Source organism: Zalophus californianus, chromosome 4 (genome assembly GCF_009762305.2).
Source record: "Zalophus californianus isolate mZalCal1 chromosome 4, mZalCal1.pri.v2, whole genome shotgun sequence".
Taxonomy (NCBI): Eukaryota; Metazoa; Chordata; class Mammalia; order Carnivora; family Otariidae; genus Zalophus; species Zalophus californianus.
In genome coordinates, this window is record NC_045598.1 from 109,500,896 (window position 1) to 109,522,503 (window position 21,608).

A 21,608-nucleotide genomic window follows, 5' to 3' on the forward strand; every position below is an offset into this window, starting at 1 on the left:
GACTCCTGCTTGTTAGAAGGTTTTTGATTACTGCTTCAATTTCTTTGCTGGTTATGCATCTGTTCAGGTTTTCTGTTCCTTCCTGTTTCAGTTTTGTTAGTTCATATGTTTCTAGGAATGTATGCATTTCTTCCAGATTGCCTAATTTGTTGGCATATAGTTGCTCATAATATTTTCTTATAATTGTTTTTCTTTGGTGTTGGTTGTGATCTCTCTTCTTTCATTTATGATTTTACTGATTTGGGTCCTTTCTCTTTTTTTTTTTTTTCAGTAAGTCTGGCTGGGGTATCAATCTTGCTAGTTCTGTTAAAGAAACACCTTTTAGTTTTATTTGTTCTGTTCTTTTGGTTTCTATTTCCTTGATTTCTGTTCTAATCTTTATTATTTCTCTTTTTCTGGATTTAGGCTTTATTACTCCCCCTGCTTGTGTTCCCTCTCTCGCTGTGTCTCTTTCCATCAAATAAATAAATAAAATCTATTAAAAAAAAATATAGGTCTCCTGATACCTTATGTGTGTTCCTCTACTTTGTGTTTTCATAATTTTGTTTGTCTCATTAAGGAAGATAATGTGAAAATCAGACAAATATTTGAGTCTTAAATTACTGAAAAATTGTAGAGTATTACTCAGGTTTTATAAATGCTTTTATTAATACATGATTTTAAGCACCATAAAACCAGAAATTTCTTGGACTTCAATTTTAATATTTTCTTTACAGTATTTTTTACATGACAAATTACAGAAATTCTTTGTTTATAAGACATATTTCAACAATGAGTGGTTTTTAGAAAATACATATTTTAAGTTCTATACATTCTGTAATCTCCCTACTTTTTAAAAAAATTTTCTGGATTTTGGGGTGCCTGGCTGGCTCAGTTGGTGGAACATGTGACTCTTGATATTGGGGTCATGAGTTCAAGTCCCACATTGGGCTTAGAGCTTACTTAAAATAAAAATGAGTAAAATTTTCTGGAGTTTGAGATGCAGTATACAGTGATAGAGTGTTGGGAAATTTGAGTATTAGTTTTGACTCAGCTGCTAGCTTACTACGGTTTTGAATAAGTTACTTCATGTCTTTGGTCTTTGTAAATGTGGATATAGCTGTCCATTATAGCTCAGAAAATTTCTTTTATATACAGATAGATGGCTGTATGAGAAAGTAATTTGAAAAATATAAAATGCTATGTTATTTCACTGGATAGGAATGTTTTGCTTTGAGTACACCCAGTCTGTGACGTATGGAAAGGTTCTTTTCAAGAGAGTTCAGAACAGTATGTATTTTGTCAGAGTTGCTTCCACAGTTGGCCAAGTGTGTCTCTCATCCCCATCAGATTTGCAGGGACTGGGGACAAGTTAGCAGTAGCTAGGGAAATGAGTTCCATCCGGGACTAGTGGGTTCCAGAGGAGGCATTGGAGAATAATGGCTAAGCTTCAACCCTGACTCACTCACTCATATAATTAGATTGAATTTTATGAGATTACTCTTTCTGTTGGTTAAAAAGATGCCTGAATAGTAGCAGTTTCATTTTATAAGGTTCAACCTAATAATTTAAGCTTTAATTTTCTTACCGAGTGAAATGGTGATATTATATCAGTTTATAAGGTGAGCTTTAATGAAGTACTTTCTGCCTGTAAAACTTTTAGCAGATGTTTGTCTCATAGGAGGAGCTCAATAAATATGTTATGTTTAATCAAGTCAGTTTGTTGGGGGTTTGAGGAGAACTCAGAACTCCCAAAATGGGGCAGAACCAGAGAACTAAAATCACAGGTGGGACTTTTCACGAGTTCCATCTTAACAGTGTGTCTGCTCAGGTTTGTTGCAACCCACACCTAAGAACTCTGCAGGCGGCAGGTAAACAGCCTGGCTGCATACCACAGCACACATGCCCCAGATACTCTCTTCCTTAACCTCATAGATATTCTGTGTAGTAGGATAAGGGGAAGGGACCCATGGCCGACTTGGGTGTTCTTGAGGACCAGCTAAAGCACATAACACAGAAAAGGTTTACTCCATCCCTACAGGTGTTTTCCTTTAATTTTTGAGTAGGTGATGATTCCTCTGGTCCGGTCTCCCTACTCCTGCCCCTCAAGCAAGACTAATATTATTCATTGGGGCATTTTAAAATGGCACTTGATAATGTCTTCCATAGAAATATGTTCATAAGTAGGGGAAAAAGGAAGTTACAAAGCTATGAGTCATCATTTCATTTTGGTAACATGCGGAAATCATATATTGTGTATGGAAAGTAATCTGAAGAGACACTAAATGGTAACAATAATTATTCCTGAATTTTGGGGACTTTTGTACATCTTAGACTGTTTACCATCACCTGGAACTGGAATCCACACTACCCTCTCTAAAACTGCACTACCTCTCATCTTTTTTTAGTGTTACTTTAGAACTATTTAATTTAGATGATTAATTGCAAACTGATAGATTTGCTTTGTTATCGTTTCTCATGTTTGTATGGATAGATTGACAGATTTATTACATTCAGGGTCTTATACCTTTTTCGCTGTAACTTGAAAAAGGTAAAGATTTGTAAATTAAAGTTGGGAAATCTTTTTTCCTAATAAATATGGCATGGCAAGATTTATTCTATTTATTTGGTAGTCTTTATGCCTTTATTTTTGGTATCATGGGAGTTAAAGGCAGGTGATTTGGAATTTGATATCTTTCAGATTTAAAAAGCTGGAAGCATGTTTTCTAGGTTGTTTGTGTTAATGGATGGTAATATTTTTGGTGTTATTCCTCAGAAGTGCAGGTTACATTGTAATCTACTCAAGAGAAAACTAGATTAGTGGAGAAGCCTGGAGATGGGTTTTTGAATTGGTTTGTCAACAAATAGTTAAGTGACTTTTTGTGATAATTTTCTTTCCTCTAAAGTGTTAAGTTTTGGACTGGATGATCTCTGGTGTTCTTCTGGACCAAAAATTGACAGCATTTTAAAAGTGTCAGCTAGAAAGGGGTAGATTTGTGGGTTACTATTTTTTTTTTAATGACGATCCCAGACTAAGGGAGTAAAATATTTAAAACTATTAAAAAACAACACACACAGACATACAGGAAAAAGACAAGTAGAACTATAGAAAAAGGCTCGTAGATGGCAGAGATCCAGAAGGCAGTTTATGTAATACTTCAGTTTTCATGGAACAACATCCCCATCTTGTGGCTTTTTTTTTTTCTTCACAGACATTAGTGGTTGGGTGAAATAAAGCCAGAGTGTTCTAGTCCTGAATTTGAAAATATGGCACAGTGTTTTTTGGTTATTGTTTGTCTTATATTTTAAAGGTTTTTGTTTTTTTTTTTTTTTATTTGACAGAGAGTTAGATAGAAGAGCACAGCAGGGGGAATGGCAGAGGGAGAGGGAGAAGCAGGCTCTGCACTGAGCAGGGAGCCCGATGCGGGACTCGATCCCAGGACCCCGGGATCACGACCTGAGCCGAAGGCAGACGCTTAACCATCTGAGCCCCCCAGGCGCCCCGTCTTATATTTTAAAAGGAAAGTAGCTGCTATAACTTTTTGAATGTTAGTATTGTCAGTAATTGATCTATCAATCTTAGAACTCTTTCCCCAAAAAGCTATATAAAGAAAGGGTGAAAAGTTTAGCAGTAACTAGGTTTATCACTTTTATGGCACTTATGTAAAAAAAGAAAAAGCATTAATTTTACATCGTTCACTTTGTAGTTTTGGTGGCCATAAAGGTCACTTGACTGAATTGTTTATAAATAGGAGGCAACAAAATTCAATGCAAATTTAATAATTCTTGGATAAGGGTAATCAAACTCATTTAAGATTACTTTAAAAAAACAATTCAGTAGCAATATATTGTAGAAGTCATGACTCTATAGGAAAATAGCAATGTTAGGTGAATAGAAACTTACAGCTTAGGATACAATTTCTAGGGTCCACCCTACAGGGTTGTACAAAGAGCTTTTCTTCTCACATAGCTTAGATGGAGGTTAATAGAACTTTTATGTAATTCTGTCTAAAAACAAATACTAAAATTATCATCATAGTCAACATTTATTGAGTTTAAGATGGATTACCTTGTTTAATTTCACAGTGATTCCATGAGGTAGGAGCTACTGTTACCTCGCTTTTATAGGCAAGAAAACAGGGCTGGGGGGGTCACATATCAAGTGGTTAGCAGAACTGGACTTAGGCAGTCCGAAACTTAGATCTGTGCCAGAATATGCTGCCTGTGTGGTTTTTTTCCCCCCTAAGAAAGGCAGACTGCTGCATGCAGCGCCTCATTTGGATGTGTCTGGAGTCTTGGAAACTTGACTACCCTACATTCTCCTACAAATGGATCTAGAGAGCTTGTTTGGAGGTTCTAGCAGGGGAGCACAGCTACTCGTATACCCTTGACCGAAGAATGGTCCTCCTCTATTGGGGAAGGTCATCTTCTTCAACTGAGCACGCAGCTTCGGGAGGGACGCACATGGAGTGGTGAGGGAGGAAGGGGACACCAGCCTAGCCAGTCAGATCAGCTGAATCAACCTTGGCGATCAGTGGGGTGACAGATGTCACAGCCAGATCACCCTCACATCCTGCCTGCGTAGTTTGTACTGCTGTGCAACTTGATGGTTAAAAGTGGCTTTGGTCTAGAAACTGAGGATCTGCTTCTTACAGCTGTGTGACTTTGGGTAGGTCACCTAACTTTTTCATATCCTAGTTCCTTTAACCGTAAAATGGGTGCTTTTAGGATTAAATGGGATAATTTGCTTAAAGTAGCACAAGTGGTTATTAGTAATCATAGTAGTTGTAATAGTGACTACTCTTGTTTCTTGTAATTTATGACCGCTCCATATTTCTGTGGCCCAAAATTTTCAAGCATTTTTTTTTATAAAGCATAGTATCTAAAATGGCTAGTGTTCTTTATAAGTTACAATATTTATTGCGTTTTTATTGTATGTCCAGAAGGATTACTGTGAATTAGTACCAAGAGAGAAGTTACACAAAATGACGGTTTCTTTAGAAGAGATGTCTAAAAAAAAAAAGCAGGAGATGTCAATTCTTTCTGTTTCATAATTGTGTGTGTGCATGCATGAGAGAGAGTGTGCAAGCATATGTGTGCAAGCTCCAGAGCCAGAGAGAGAGGCTTCTAGGGGCATTTACATAATTTTTTCAAGACTTATGTGTTTGGACTGGGGGATGTTTCAAACTAGGTGCTGCTAAGAACATGGGAGCCACAGGGTCCATCCTTTGGAAAGGCCAGGCCAATAATTTTGGGAAAGGTTGTGGTCAATTAAAAGAATCATGGTTGGATTCTAGGGGTTGGAGGTCACAATGGTGGCAAAGACCAGGTTTATTGAGAATGAAAGAGTGAAAACTGTGAAATGCTAGGAGATTCTAGGCAGAGGGCAAGACGTCTGTGTTAAGCTTTTAGATATAGTGGCGCCTAGGTGGCTCAGTTGTTAAGCGTCTGCCTTCGGCTCAGGTCATGATCCCAGAGTCCTGGGGTCGAGCCCCGCATCGGGCTCCCTGCTCTGTGGGAAGACTGCTTCTCCCTCCCCCACTCCCTCTGCTTGTGTTCCCTCTCTCGTTGTATCTCTCTCTGTCAAGTAAATAAAATCTTAAAAAAAAAAAAGATTTTAGATATAAAGTAGGGGTAATGAGGTCTAAAGAAAGGCAGGTATGAGAAGGGCTAGTGGATCAATAGTTGCTAGGTTGGGCCCAGAGTTGAAGGGTGGGTCTTAGGAAACTTACATCCATGAGGAGAGTTGTTCCTCAATGGAGGAACTCTCCAAGTGATGATTAAGCGCTGTTCTGACATGGAAGAGGTAAGACCCTACTGGTTTGGGGCGAGAAAAGGAAAGGAGACTGACTGGGGACTGTGGGTGGGGCTGCTTCAGCATTGTAGAAAAAAATAGTACCCTCTAGCGCTTTTTTTTTTAAAGATGGAACATAATTCTATTCTTTAAAAAGCATTAGAGAATGTTTGTTAATAAATTTGAACTTTTATGAACTTTGGTCTTTGCCCATTTATTTGATGCATTGTTCTAGGCTTGGAACAGAAATCTCAATTACAGAAAATATTCATTTTATAATGATTTCTTTATGATTTTTTTATGTCAGGATAACATTGATTAATTAGGAATTTATATACATGTTCTGTATTGCAGTAAATATTTGGTACAGTGTTTTCTTTAGCGTTAACATTTTGAGCAGTTTTTTGATTGAGCATTTTCTGAGCAGAATGCTTAAAGGGAATTTTGTCTTTTTGGGGAAATAATTTATAAAAGTTAATTTGGAAAAAGCTGAATTTGAATATATGTAGCTCTTGTAATTATGGGCTTTTTACATTTACATTGACATTCTTTTGTATAGGAGTTAAAGTTCCTCGTAATTTTCGCTTGTTGGAAGAACTTGAAGAAGGACAAAAAGGAGTAGGCGATGGTACGGTTAGCTGGGGCCTCGAAGATGATGAAGATATGACACTTACAAGGTGGACAGGCATGATTATTGGGCCACCAAGGGTCAGTGCTATAAATTATATATTTTTTATTATTTATTGTCATTTTAGAGTAAGCATTTTTATAGTATTGATATTAAAATAATTATCACCTCTAACTGAAACAATTCCTCCCTTTTAATTCATTTTGTATACTTTTATTGATGCTTCCTGCGTGTAAGGTATAATGCTTGATTTTATGGAGGCCTGGGGGGAAAAGATTGATATGGTCATTGCCGTCAAGGTGTTAGCAGTTTAGTAGAGGAGAAAAAATAAGTACAAATGACAGACTTTAAATATGGCAGAGAAAGTTCACTACGGGACTTTAGAATATGTTTCTTCTAGCTGGAATAATTGAGGAAGGCTGAACAGTGGAGGAAGTTGCCTTTGGAATGAGCCTTAAAGGACTGACTGGTAGGATTTCAGAAGGTGGTGATGGGGATGGAGAACATTCCAGATAGAGAGGAGAAAAGGTGAGGAAATGGAGGGGTATTTGGGAAGAACAAACAGTATATTTTGACATAACATGTTACTAATCTGCTATGTGTGTAACCAAGGGTTTCTAAATTGGTTTGTTTTGAGTGCGTACTGCTATTTGCCCTTTTGACATTTGACTTGCCTTGTAAATGCTATAGGCCTCAATTTCTTCATTAATAAAGTATAGAGAAAAGTCTGTGATTTTTGCATATTTTCTAGCATTGTTGGCAACAGATCCAGTTGTGTTTTATTCTTAGGTCTTTCTCAAGTTTATGAAGTTTTATTTGTACTCAGAATCTTTTCCAGACTGGGAAATATTTTTCTACATTGCATTCCTTACTCAAAGGTCCCATTTACAGCACTCTTGGCAGTGAGTCTTTGAAATATATGTTGCGTAATGTTTTTGACTTAACTGGCAAGAACACCAATTTGAAGGTTTTGTTTTTTTTTTAGTCTTCAGTCTTGTATACTATTGGCTACCTTATGAGAGCATTTCAACTGTTTTGCTGTTGGGTAGAGTTTAGATTTCCTCTTGATTATTACAAAAGAAAAATGGATCCAAGTAATCAGCAATGTTAACTTTAGAGAGTTAATTAATGTATGCTTTATATTTTCTGGTATTCCTTTGCAAGATTTGAACACACTACTTAACCTAACAAACTCCCACTTCCTTCCACTGCTTTGATTTTTCTATAAGATAGTTGAGGAAGGAAATGTAATATTGATGTATTTTATAACTTGGTATTTGTAATGAAAACCTTGATTTTCAGTGCCTGTGAACATTATTACCATGTTTGGTTAAAAAAAGTGATTTAATTTATGAACATTCTTAATGAATAGTTTGAAGATTTGACAGTCTGAGCTTGATAGAATATAAATTTGAAATTATTTAGATTTCGTTTTTCTCCAGGCACTACCTCCAATGGACTTCAAATGTTAGGAATGTTTTGAAGCTTGTGTATGAGTTCCTTAGTGGTTCTGTGGGCTGTCCCATAGCATAGTTCCCAAATATGGAAGAGCAGCTCCCACTTGATCTCATACTGTTGGGGTCACCAGCAGGGCTCCCCAGATTAGCTGCCTTTCCTGGTGTCACTGAACTGCAGGAAGCTCCTGTGTCCAGGCTATGCCCAGTGCACAGTGAAGGCTGCTCTAGCTTGGGGAGGAGTGGGCCTGGCTTGCTTGAAAAGGGCATGTAGACACAGTGCCGCCAGTGGCCATGCTGGGCTTCTGTTCATTGGGCCTTCCCCCTTTCTGGGGGTGGGGGTCTTAGAGCCTCTTCTCACTTCCTTTGGGTGCCAGGAAGAGGCAAGAGGGGAGCACCTTAAAAAGGCACAGCATCTTTCCAGCCAGCCAGTGATTTCTGCCTTGCATCACCCGCTTTCTCTCCACTTAACCTTCCTCACTGAGGCATGTGGGACCCAGTGGGGTGAATGCCTTGTGCACTCATTCAGTTGCCTTTTGAATTTTTTTTTTTTTTTAAGATTTTATTTTTTTGACAGAGAGAGACACAGCGAGAGAGGGAACACAAGCAGGGGGAGTGGGAGAGGGAGAAGCAGGCTTCCGGCTGAGCAGGGAGCCCGATGCGGGGCTTGATCCCAGGACTCTGGGATCATGACCTGAGCCACCCAGGTGCCCTCAGTTGCCTTTCAATAAAACCTGCAGGGGTTGCTGTCTCACCTTAGTTGTTTTCTCTTTAGAAGGTACCAGGTTTAGAGCAGTTTGTCCTCAGCTTTAGGTATCTACATCTAACTCGGATAATGGGAAAATTTTTACCTTACCATACTGTTACTTGGTTAATGGTTTTTAAATTGTTTTATGCATTATTAAGATCCCTGTTTCTTTATGTTATTCCAGTATTTGGATTTATATGATTAGCAATTTTGTTTTTCCATATATGTTTGTGTTTTAAATTTTCTGAAGCAATATTTTTTAGCATTAGAGGTTTAGTAACTTTCCCAAGTTTTCTCATGTGTAAATGAAGATACTGTATCCATCTTTATATATATATATATGGAGGGGCGCCTGGGTGGCTTAGCCGGTTAAGCGTCTCACTCCTGATTTCAGTTCAGGTCATGATCTCAGCCTTGTGGGATTGAGCCTTGTGTCGGGCTCAGCACGAAGTCTTCTGAGATTGTCTCTCTCCTTCTACCCATCCCCTTGCTCACGCATGTGCAAGTGCTCTCTTTCTCTCTCTCAAATAAATAAAATCTTAAAGAAATATGGAGGATTAAATGACTTAATTAGACAATAGGAAGGTGCCTGACTAGTATATATTTAGTAAATATTAGTTCCTTTTACTTTATTTTACTATTTTATTAGATAATAGAAAGATGTGGCTGTTTTTTAAAATTTAGAGGTTATAGGGACGCCTGGGTGGTTCAGTCGGTTAAGCGTCTGCCTTTGGCTCAGGTCATGATCCCGGAGTCCTGGGATCGAGCCCTGCATGGGCTCCCTGCTCGTCAGGAAGCCTGCTTCTCCCTCTCCCGCTCCCCCTGCTTGTGTTTCCTCTCTTGCTGTGTCTCTCTCTCTGTCAAAAAAATAAATAAGTAAAATAAATTAAATAAATAAAATTTAGAGGTTATAAAATTAGTCCAAGGTGTCCAAAGTTTAGATGATGTTTTACTCTAAGCATTGAATTAGATCAAAAGGCTAGCTTAGAGTTTTTTGACCTACGTATAATGAAATGTACAAATCTTACCATGAGTTTCCACAAATATACCTTGCTGCCTATACTCTAGATATAGAACATTTCAGTCACCTGTGCCTCTTCCCACCTCCACCCCAGGCACTACTTCCTGCACCTTGGAGCAGTTTTGCAGGTTGTAGAACTTTGTATAAGTGGAATCATGCAGTGTTCGTATTTACTGGTCTGCTTCTTTTGATTCTGCACAGTATCTTACAGATTCAGGTGTGTTCCATATGGTAGGAGTGTCTTTCTTTTTATCACTCTGTAGTATTTTATTGTATGGATCTGTACCACAATGTGTTCATGGTATTTGGATTTTATCTACTTTGTGGTTATTAGAAATAAAGCTGCTATGAGCATTCTTTTAAAAGTCTTTTGTGAACATGTTTGTTTCCATTTTTGGGGGGATAAAATGCCTAGGATTGGAATTGCTACATCATAGGGTAGGTGGACACTTATTTCTCTCTATAAGAAAATGCCAAATTGTTTCCAAAACGGTTATACCATTCTCTGTTCCCAGCAAAGTGTGAGAGTTCTGGTTGTTTCCACATACAGTGAGTATTTCCAACATTGTAGAATTTCTTGGGGGCTATTATTATTTTTTAATGCAAGTTTTACAGAGAGGCTAATGTGTATCCAGTGCTGGGCATGTTGTTAATTGATGTGTGCTGTTAAACTGGGATGACTTTTATACAGGTGTTTCTTTTAAAGTGTCAAAATATTTAATAATCATATGTACAAGATTGTTGCATACACTTTAAATTACAGTAGTTTAATATCCCAGATCTGACCTCCACTTGGGAATAGCTCTTAAGGGAAAGGAAGCTGTGCATCAGTTTGGGTAAGTGAAATTTATAGATGGTTAGCTAATTTGTTTTTCCAGGTTTATGCAGGAACCAACAGGTATTAAATTTGTCACTTTCATTTTTTTCTTTACTATTATTAATTGTACATTAATAAGTTAACCAAGTGAGCAAAAGCCATAAGATAAAGAGTTAATTATAGCATGAAAATAAGCCTAAATAATCTGGAAGTATTTTATTTGGGAGCTTTAAAATAGTTATTTTATAATGTGATATTCAACCTCTTAAATAAGAAACTATTTTAAAATGATATGGAGACACAAAGCTTGCTGTTAGAGCTCTGAAAATGGAATTTAATGAATCACAAGGTTAATGAAGTAATATAAATATAATGGGCATGAAATAATTGTTTTATTGCTGTAAGGTGGTATAATATGCTGGTTTCCCTTTAGCTAGAAGTTTTTGATTGCTGTATAAATGGATTAACCGTGTAGTTTATTGTCCAGCCAGACCCTTTTGAGAGTGAAGAAGTGTTGTTAATAATTAATACTGGGACAGTAGGAATAGATAGAATTGTTCTGGACAAATGGAAACCTTTACATATGTTTGATACAAGTCAAGTAGTCCCTCCCTCACAATGTAAACTTTTTTTTAACAAAATCTGGATTTGTTTTGTTTGTTTTTTACTTTTAATTTTGTTATAGGCATTGTTTGTACCACAAAAAGCAAGTTCTGATTGTCTCGATATTACTTTGTAGAATTATTTTAATATTATTAAATCTTGACTTTAAGTGTGCTTGCTCCATTTTTTTCTGACCATATAAGTCAAATAAATTTCAACGTAGAAAAGCAAATTCTTGATCATAAAGTAATATCAAATATATTCATATTGTACTTTTTCTCTTTATTAGCATTTGAATATAATTATTATTATTATTACTATTATTATTTTTTGCCTTTCAGACAAATTATGAAAACAGAATATATAGCCTGAAAGTAGAATGTGGACCTAAATACCCAGAAGCTCCTCCATCAGTTAGATTTGTAACCAAAATTAATATGAATGGAATTAATAATTCCAGTGGAATGGTAAGTTAAAATAGTCATTTTATTCTTATATAATGAATAATATGTAGTCAGGAGAAACAAAATTTAAAAAGGACCCTTGTTTAGCTGGAAGTTAAAAAGTTAATCTTAATGTTGTTTTTCTCTTATAAATCAACCTATCCTTAAAAAAACCTTTATGTACCAGCCTAGATAGATGTGATGATAGCAGTTTTCTTAGGGTTTTATTAATTGCTTCAGTAGTCATATTTTAGTTGAATCCTTATTTGGTGAAAAGAAGACCATTATTTCCTTTTGAATGTTATTTTTCTTTAGGTTAAGGTACATTTGGTGAAATTAAAAAGATGAATATTCTTAAAGAGGAGGCTTTTCTTTGAGGAACAAGTATGTCTGTATTAGAACAAACAGGATAAGCGCTGGTCTGTTGAAAGCAAATAAACCAAAATGACATGTTCTACCAGATTCACACAGGGAAGTTAGTGGAAAGGCTGAATTTCAGTATGAGGAGTGAGTTTGTTAACGTCCATGTTAAGACTTTTTTTTTTAAAGATTTTATTTATTTATTAGAGAGAGAGCAAGTGAGCACAAGCAGAGGGAGGGGCAAGAGAGAGGGAGAAGCCGACTCCTTGCTGAGCAGGGAGCGCGATGCGCAGCTCCATCATGACCTGAGCGGAAGGCAGACACATAACCGACTGAGCCACCCAGGTGTCCCTCATGTTAAGACCTTTAAATCCAGACTCTTGAGATGCCATGTGCTCAGCGGGGAGCCTGCTTCTCCCTCTCCCTCTGCCTCCTCCCCCCTGCTCGTTCTTGCTCACTCGCTCTCTCTCTCTGATGAATAAATGAAAAACAAAGACAAAAAAACCATGAGTTTATGCTAGTACCTTCAGTTCTATTCCAACACGATAGAGCATAGTCCACATTTCATCTGTTCCACATTTGTAATTCCCTCTGGCTATCCCTCTAGCCCCCAACCTCAGTCAAATATGCAGGCACACAGCTAGGCCCTGGAATGGCTAGTGCCTCGCTGCTGGGTGCACTGGATGAAAGCATGATCCTGACAGGAAGAAGGTGATGAACAGGTCATTGGAAATCTCAGCTCCGGACCTGCTGGGTCACTTCCAAACCTCTCTACCTGCTGCATGCCAACTAAAAGCTGGGTCCTGAGAGTCCTTCCTGTCAGTCTGTCAATCTTTGTAATTTACTGGGAATATTTAGTCCATTTAATACACAATATATTAATACATTTAGGTTTAATAAATTACCTTATTTTGTGGTTTCTGTTTTTCCGTGTGTTTCTGTTTCTTGTCTACTTTTGAAATGGCTGTTCTCAACTTTTTAAATTCTCTTTCTATTCTTTCAATGGTTATTCTAGAAATAACTTAATTATTTCTATGTCAGGTAATATTAAGAAATGTTATAGAAATAGTATTATAAAACATTTTGAATTTACAGAAAGTATTGTTTAGGGAATTTCTTTTGTGACATACAGCATTGCCTTTATGAGGAAGATATTTTTGTTAAATTTCTCTACCAGGAGGAGCTGTTCTTCTCAACTGCTGGTTTGTTTTCATATTATAGACTCTGTAAATTAATTAATGGTGGGTTCTGCATTGTTGTAGGAACTAGGAAATTCAGGATTAAATTTCAGGCACACCTCTAACAAGTTTATCTGATCTCACGGGTGTCTTACCTACTTTTTGACATTTTGTCTCTTTCTCTGTTTTTCTTCCCTTGCCCATCTACCATAAATCCTGTCAGTCTTTGTTGAAATTGTAACTTGAGTCAGGTCTTACTTTTCTGTTTACATTGCCACTGAATGAATGTTGACCATCATCTCTTGTCTTGCAACAGTCTCTCTGAATTTGCTTTTTTACCTCCTCCAATCTTTGCAGAGCAAGGAGCCAGAGGATCTTTCTAAAATACAAATTGTGTCATGTCACTTCTGTGTTTTAATATCCTTTAACGACTTCAGCCTCATTGTGCATGCTTTTTGCTATGTCTCGTTGGGACTCACAGGGTACACACTGCCCCACACACCTTTCATTTTGCCTTAGGACTGTTGCACTGTCTGTTCTTCGGTCTGGACATCTCTTCCACTCTGGCTAATCCTTACAGATGCTTCATTTCTTAGTGTAAATGTCACTTTCTCAGAGGAGTCCTTCCTGATTCTGCAGTCTGAATTCTGTTTTTTTTACTCTGATAATCTTTTTCTTTGTAGTAGTTACTTTAAGTTCATTACCACTTTTCTCTTTTTTTTCATTTTTGGTGTCTTTTTTTTTTTTTAAAGAGTATTCATTTGAGAGAGAAGAGCGAGAACGAGCACACAAGTAGGGGGGAGGAGCAGAGGGAGAGGGAGAAGCAGACTCCCTGCTGAGCAGGGAGCCAGATTCGGGACTTGATCCCAGGAACCGAGGATCATGACTTCAGCTGAAGGCAGACGCTTAACCAACTGAGCCATCCAGACGCCCTCATTTTTGGTGTTTTAAAAACAAGAAATATTTTTAACATGTAGACAAGTTTTAGAAAATGATATAACCAACATCTTCCATTTCTCTTGTCAAATTTTAGAATGTTGGTCTTGTTTGTAATAGCTTTATTAGTATTTTTCTTCTTTTAAAGAAAGACTATATTTTAAATGGTTGTTAGCTATGTGTACCTTTCCCCAGTTTCCCCTTCCACTTTCCTCAGAGACGTAGTCTCATCTTGAATTTGGTGCTTATCATTTCTGAGCATGATTGTTGTGCTTTTACTATGCATGTGTGTGTATACTTCTGTATTGTATTGCTTTTGTCAGTGATTTTTGAGCTTCATCCATGTTGAGTCATTTAAATTAGATTGTTCCTTTAGGCTGTTTTCAACTTTGTTTTTTTTTTAAAGATTTTATTTATTTATTTGACTGAGAGAGACACAGCAAGAGAGGGAACACAAGCAGGGGGAGTGGGAGAGGGAGAAGCAGGCTTCCCGCCTAGCAGGGAGCTGGATGCAGGGCTTGATCCCAGGACCCTGGGATCATGACCTGAGCTGAAGGCAGACGCTTAACGACTGAGCCACCCAGGCACCCGTGTTTTCAGTTTTCACTGAAAAGATTGCTACTGTGGACATTCTTATACATGTATTCTTTTATCCTAGGGCAGTGCTTCTCAAGACTTGGGTATTGGTTGGTTGGTTTGTTGGTTCCAGTATGTTACAGATCAGTACTTTTGTAAAATACAATAAAAATTACCAAGAAAATGAAATAAAAAAGATAAAATACAAGCTTGGATTTTTTAAGTGAAAATTTCTCTGTCAAATTATCATAGGACTCTTGAAACACTCTCAATTTCTGTGTTTTTATCTTGTGGTGCACCAGCAAAAAATTAGTTCAAGGCCTGACATCATTCCATGGAACATACTTTGAGTAGCGCTGCTCCAGGGCATACACCTAGAAGTGGAATGTCTGCTGAGGTGTGGGGCTTGCCTTCAACTTGAATATTGCCAGCTTGCTCTCTACAGGGCTGTATCCATGTCTGTCCTGCTAGCTGTGTATAACAGTACCCTGTGATTGTACATTCTCACCAACACTTCATATTGTCAATCTGGAACGGGGATTTGAAAACAGAAAAAGGAAATACTGATTTTAATTATTAGAGTGTAGATGAGTGTGTAGAGGGTTAGAGGTAGGGTGAATACACTGGACATCAGTTTTTCTTTTGATCGATATTTAAGAATTTAAAGTATTACTTTCATAACTAGTAAATAAATAACCATAATCTCACATTGACCATTGGTGATATGCCAGGATAATTTTATATATTTTGAGGTTATTTAAGTACCTGATGAATTATGGGTTTTGCTTTAGTAATTTTGGTTTATATTTATTTAATACAACAAGACAGAATTATTCCTTGTGGGTGGTTAGCACTGTAAAACGTAAATCATAGGTATTTATGCTGTGAGGTCTCAACTTTTGGAGTTTATTGTATATTATAGAATGATAAGATGCAGATTTGTTCTGACATATTTATTTTCCCATGCTCTTTTTTTCTCTCCTCTCTCCATTTTTTTTTCCTCCAGTTTTTTGTGTACTCTGTTGGTATTTCACAGGATTTGCAATCACTTATGTTTATTTAACTATCATGTAACCTTACAGCTGGAAGTGTTTGTTTCTGCTTTGGAAAGAACTTCGTATTTTCTCCACTTGTAAATTGTTGTTCACTAATGGAGTCTACTTAAAATAGGCTAAGGGGCTTGCTACTCCATAAGTTAAAGCATTAGAGTAAGCACTTTAAGTATATCTTAACATTATAATACTCTTCTTACTGTTTCAGTAAGAGAATTATTTAAAAATTATCTTTCTCTTCTATTTTAAGCAGTTTATTGTGATATAATTTGCATACCATAGAATTCATTCAAAGTGCATATAATTCAGTGTTTTTTTAGTATTCACAGGATAGTGGACCTATTACCACAATCTAATTTTAGAACATTTTTGTCCTTCTCAGAGGAAACCCCGTGCCCATTAAGGGAGTATTGTCATCCTAGCAATATTAGGTCTTCCAATCCATGTATAGAGGATGTCTTTTCATTTATTTAGGTCTAAGTTTTGAACAATATTTTATAGTTTTCCTCATATCAGTCCTACACTTATACCTGTGCATTTTATTCTTATCCAGTTGTAAATGGCATTGTTTTCTTAATTTTATTTTCAGATTGTTTATTGCAGGTATATAGACATGGTTTTTATAAATTGATTCTGTATCCTGCAGCTTTACTGTATTTATTTATTAGCTCTGCTAGTTTCTTTAATGGATATCTTAGGATTTTCTATATATTAGATCATGTCATCTGCAAATGGAGATTGATCTATTCATTCTTTTTAGTCTGATGCCTCTTATTTCATTTTCTTGCTTGATTGCCTGGCTGGAACCTCCAGTACCATGTTGAGTAGCAGTGATATTAAGTATGATGTTAGCTGTAGGTTTTTATAGATGCCCTTTTTCAGGCTGAGGAAGTACCCTTCTATTCCTGGTTTGTTAAGTGTTTTTTTCATGAAAGTTGTTGGATTTTTATCAAATATCTTTTTGTGTTTGTTGAAATAATTACGGTTTTTGTTCTCTATTAATATGGTTTATTAATTGACTAATTTTTAAAATCCTGAGCCAAACTTGCATTTCTGGGATAAATCCCACTTGGTTGTAATCTTTTTTATGTGTTACTCAAGGTCAGCCACAGGTGGGAGTTTATCAAGTCTTTTGTGAGCCTGTGCACAGCCCTGTCAATGTGTAGTCTTCTAGATTCCCAGAGATATGTTGGAACTTTTCAAAGCCCCTCTGGGCATCTTATTTCCCAGTTTTTCCTCTGAAATATTTTGATCACCTTCCTGTTTGTATTGTCTCCCCAGGCAGCAGAGATATTAAAACAATTGACGCTGATTATTTTTGACAAATTCCTGGGGTAGGTGTGGATGTGGTTGGGAGGAGTGACAGGCAGTACTCAATCGGTGAATTTTGAGGTCAGATAAAGAAAAACCCTGCGAGTGGGGTTTTCCAGGGAACTGCCAGACAGGTCAAGTGATGTCAGTTATCTGGGAATAAGGCTTTGAAGGAGCTGCAGTCCGATTCTGTCCATCTTCTTCAGTGGAAGGTTATTTTAGTATAGTGCAGAGAAAACACTGGAAAGAAAAATCCAAAACCAGAGATCAGGTTCACAGCTTTTTCCTAAATCCCAGTGAAGATAATTTCCCAGATTCTGGGTAGTGGCATTGGAAATGGAGAGGAACCTTCAGACCTTACCTCATCAAGAAGCAATTGTTAAATATGTTTACAGTGTAGTTATTTAATGTAACGTTTGTTTATTTCTGATGTCCAAAGTTCACTACATGTTTATTGTAAGATATAGAAAAGCACATACACACAAAAGACATACATATATTTTTAGGAAATACCTGTTACAGAAGTAACTATTTTTCCTAAGTATGATATGAACCTGTAGTTTCATAAGGTTCTCTTTTGTGAAAATAGAGCCAGGCTATGAATTTTAAAAGCACTTCTTCTCATTAAAATATGTTTAATAAATTGGTGCCATAGTACTTTAAACTTTGTAGTTAATTTTGCTCTTTCCCCCCCATTTCAGGTGGATGCACGGAGCATACCAGTGTTAGCAAAATGGCAAAATTCATATAGCATTAAAGTTGTACTTCAAGAGCTAAGACGTCTAATGATGTCCAAAGAAAATATGAAGCTTCCACAGCCACCAGAAGGACAAACATACAACAATTAATTTTAGTGGATCTCAAACTTGTCTTAAATCAACAACCTTCTACTCATGTTAATGTCTTGATTAAATATCACAATGCAGAATACCCACACATTAAGTACAAGAATTCCAGCTGGTAAACATGACCTGGACATTTGTAAGAATATATTTAATATATGTACACCATTATGTTTTCAGGTTACAGGAGGAAAAATGCAGCACAATTTTTTTTCTCTTGTTAAGGCACTATCATTTAAGCATAAACCTGGAGTACTCAAAATAGAATTCAGGTTTACAAGATGAAAGCATGGAGAGAAGAGTCAGATGCTGTGGAAGCATATGTGTTTCTGAAAAGTAAAAAAAAGTCTCAAGAAGGAAAAACAAATGGCATGCTTTATCCATCTTGCTTTAGTGAAAGAGCTTCAGTTGAAATTGTCTAAAGTAGCAGGTACAATGAATATTGTCACAAATTGTGTTAATTTTTGAAGCGGTGTGGGTGCTGACTACTAGTAGTATCAAAAATATGTTCAGGATTGTTTTGATACCTGTATTTATAATAAAAAAATGTTGTGGGGGAGGTCGATGAATTTCTGTTAAAAGCCGTTCCTGTGTGTTACATGTAACAGACATGGTAAATATTTGTTTACAGTCTTTGTTTGACAAACCGTGCATTTAAGTGAAATCAACAAAAAGGAAATAGGTGTATGGATATGTGATTTTGAGATTAAAGTTAGTCTTAAAATGTAAATAAAATGTGGAACGTGTCCTCAGAAACTGTGCCATTTCTATTATATTGATGTGGTATATATACAGTACCTTGCTGAGGTAGCAAAAATTGGAATTATTGTAGCTATTCATCTATAAATACCTTTTATTATTATCCTATTTTATATACTTCTTCTGAATTGGAATTTGCAGAGTATTTCAGAGAACAAACTACCTAATTAGTTTAATTTCTTCTTTGGAGAAAGAGGAATCCCAGGTATTATATTTTGAATTTTAGTTTACCAGAACTATTATTTAAAAATGAATTCTAGCAGTTCTTACAGAATTATAAATTGCAAATTATCCGAATACACATTCCATTTTTTCTTTGTAACCTCTTTTTTCTTTAGTTTTCTGTGACATTTCTTCCCTCAGTGCTTCTAATACTAATTGGGATTAATTTTATCGTTTCACTTAACCTCCACTTTGGCGAATAGTAATTCTTAAGTGAAAGCTCATTTATGGTCTGTCTTAACCAAAATGACTCAAGGCTTTAGGTCACTGTTTTTCATTTCAAAGCACTGGCTATACTACTTTGTTAAAAATGTTCTTTTCTTATGAATTCCCTGAAGAAAATAGAAAGGCAGTTAGATAACAGGGACAAATTTCTCAAAGATGCCTGACATGTTATCAAGTCATTCACAGTTAAAGCTCTGAGCTACTTTTTTTTGGTTAATAATACATGAAAGTTAGTGACAGTTTGTCTGAATTTACTAATTCCTACATGGCTATTTTTAATTATCAAAGATGTTTAAAATGCTTTCAGATGATACATAGAAATTATATACCCACAAATTAGTGCATGTGTAATTTATTAAAGTAGGTTTGAAATGAATTATCTTGGAATACATTCTTAAAAATTTTAAATGGTTGAAGATTAACTTGAATTACAATGACTTCATTTTAAGACCATTACTGGTCTAAATCAGACTAGCAGCTACTTTTCCACTTTGGAAGCGTGTCTTGTCGTACAGTGTAGCTAATAACCATCTGAATGTTAAATTATATTGGTGCGCTGAAAATCTGGGTACCTTGATCTCTTGTCCTCTTTCCTTTCCAAATCCACTATTTTGAAGGGTTTCTTCCCCCAAGTATATGTTGTCTGAGTCGGCCTGAGGATATTTATTTCCTGTTTTGTTTTTAGGACTATGGATCTCTGCAGAATTTTGCATGCCAATTAGACAGTTTCCAAAGCAGAATCCATTTTGCATGTCACAATCAAGATATACATGGCAATCTGAAACACACTGGTTGATTATAAAAGGAGCTAATATAGAACCACTCTTAATTATAGTAACATTTCTAAGACTGCATTTTTGAAGCAGTTTTTCCTTTGTTTTCTAAAGTGGCTAAGGTTATAGGAGTGTATGGTATTAAATGAACTGTAAAATTGCCTTCAAAATTTGTTTAAAAGGCTAGCAGTTGTGATCCTAGGGGATGATCAACACATTTAATAAAGATTACAGAAATGAAATTCTTCTCCTATTAGGTCAGTGTTATGTTTTAATGGTTTTAGTTACTAGTTTTCAGAATTGCTGGTTTTAACATATTTTTTCTAATATTTTTAAAGTGATGGCATTTGTTATGGGTTAAGTGTTACTTTTCAGAATTTTGGACCATAAACATTTGTAAGGATCGTGGTATTTGAGTCTTCTGGGTGTAATACAGAGGAAATTTATAATTTCAAATTATCCTTTGAAAAGAATTTATCACACTTCAATTTGAGTAAGTGCTTGGAGAGTACATTAGTTTTACTCACTATGGTTTATTGGTCTGGATTACTTAATGCCAATTCATTGATTTTAAATATTTCCCACTGTATATATTTTTACTGATAAATACATGTGAAATTAATATTGTTTTAAAAATTTAGAGGAGACAGCTGGAAAATATTAGTACATTATCCTTAATAGATTTGGTGTGTATGGCTTTGGGTGGTTTGGGTAGGTGCATCATGGAATTACAGACTTTGGTCAAAACTATGTTAACCCTTTTAATGAGCACATGATTGTGTTCTTATGTACAGTTTAAAGAATGTAAGTACTAATGATAAAGTCTACTGTAATGAATAGTGGGATTTGGTAGGTATTTAAGGAATTTTCCCCCCTGATTTCATTTTAGAAGTATATTTTTTAGACCTATGTGTAGAATCATAGTATTGTTTATTGCTGGGAAGGATCTAAATAAAAGGCACTGATTTTACTTTTCTGATAAGTATCAATGTAATTTTCCAGTATCATCTTGATTGATTTTTGGTTATTTTCACAAAAAGATTCCAATTCTCACAATTTTGGAAAGCATATGTATTTTGTATATAAAATAGAAACAGTATAAAAAGGAATGGAATGGATACAGTGTATTACAGAATTTATATGAGCATTGGCAGTTAATTCCCACCCAGAACTGTGTTTACTAAAAAGCAGGAAATGTATGGAAATAAAATACCTTTTATGCTAAAGTTAATATGCCTTATAGAAGTTATATTGAGTGGATGGAAATCTTACCATAGTTCACACTGAAAATGTTATTTTAAAAGTATAGTGGAACGTTGAAAATAAAAGATACACCATATGCATTTTCTGAAGAGAAAAATTTGAAGGTATTTGGTGATACAGAAAATGACGTCAAAACCATCAATTTGTGGAATAAGCGAGTTTGGGGAACTCATGGAGTGAGTACATGATTTAAAAAAAATAAGTGGATATGAAGAGGTTGCCATGGTGTTTACATCCTTAGTTGGATATTCTCACCAAAAAAAGTTCCTAAGGGTAGGCTTCATCTCATTTCCCATGTAGTCTGTAAGACTGAGCCACGAGTTTTTTGGCAAGTTCATTAGGAAATCAACGATCAAAGCCAGTTAGATCTCACTTTCTTAACTTAGAAAAGTTCCAGGAATCATTCTTTCTAAAATGAGTAACTGACCAAATACCACGTAAGGTTCGTGCAGGGATCCGTTGGCTGCCAAGTGTAGACTTGTGTGAATTCTTTTGTCTTGTCCTTGTTCAGTAATGCACAGCTGTTTCTCTGGAAGTTTTTGCAGCCAAGAAATTACACAGAAGTGAAGTTAATATTTTACCCCCAAAGGAAGACTTATAGTTGGCACTAAGAATCCAGTAGTA

The 21,608-nt window shown here is 36.0% G+C and overlaps 1 protein-coding gene across 2 annotated transcripts in view; it reads left to right on the top strand.

Moving 5' to 3' along the window:
* Positions 1-20,715, top strand: part of UBE2V2 (ubiquitin conjugating enzyme E2 V2) — a 40,729-nt gene extending 20,014 nt beyond the window's left edge. For both annotated transcript variants that reach the window (XM_027603945.1, XM_027603954.1), the window contains exons 2-4: positions 6,333-6,481; positions 11,386-11,511; positions 17,602-20,715. In XM_027603945.1, coding sequence (XP_027459746.1) covers positions 6,333-6,481; positions 11,386-11,511; positions 17,602-17,748 — 422 coding nt within the window. In that variant the 3' untranslated portion in view covers positions 17,749-20,715. The remainder of the gene's footprint in view (positions 1-6,332; positions 6,482-11,385; positions 11,512-17,601) is intronic.
* The last annotated feature ends 893 nt before the right edge of the window (positions 20,716-21,608 follow it).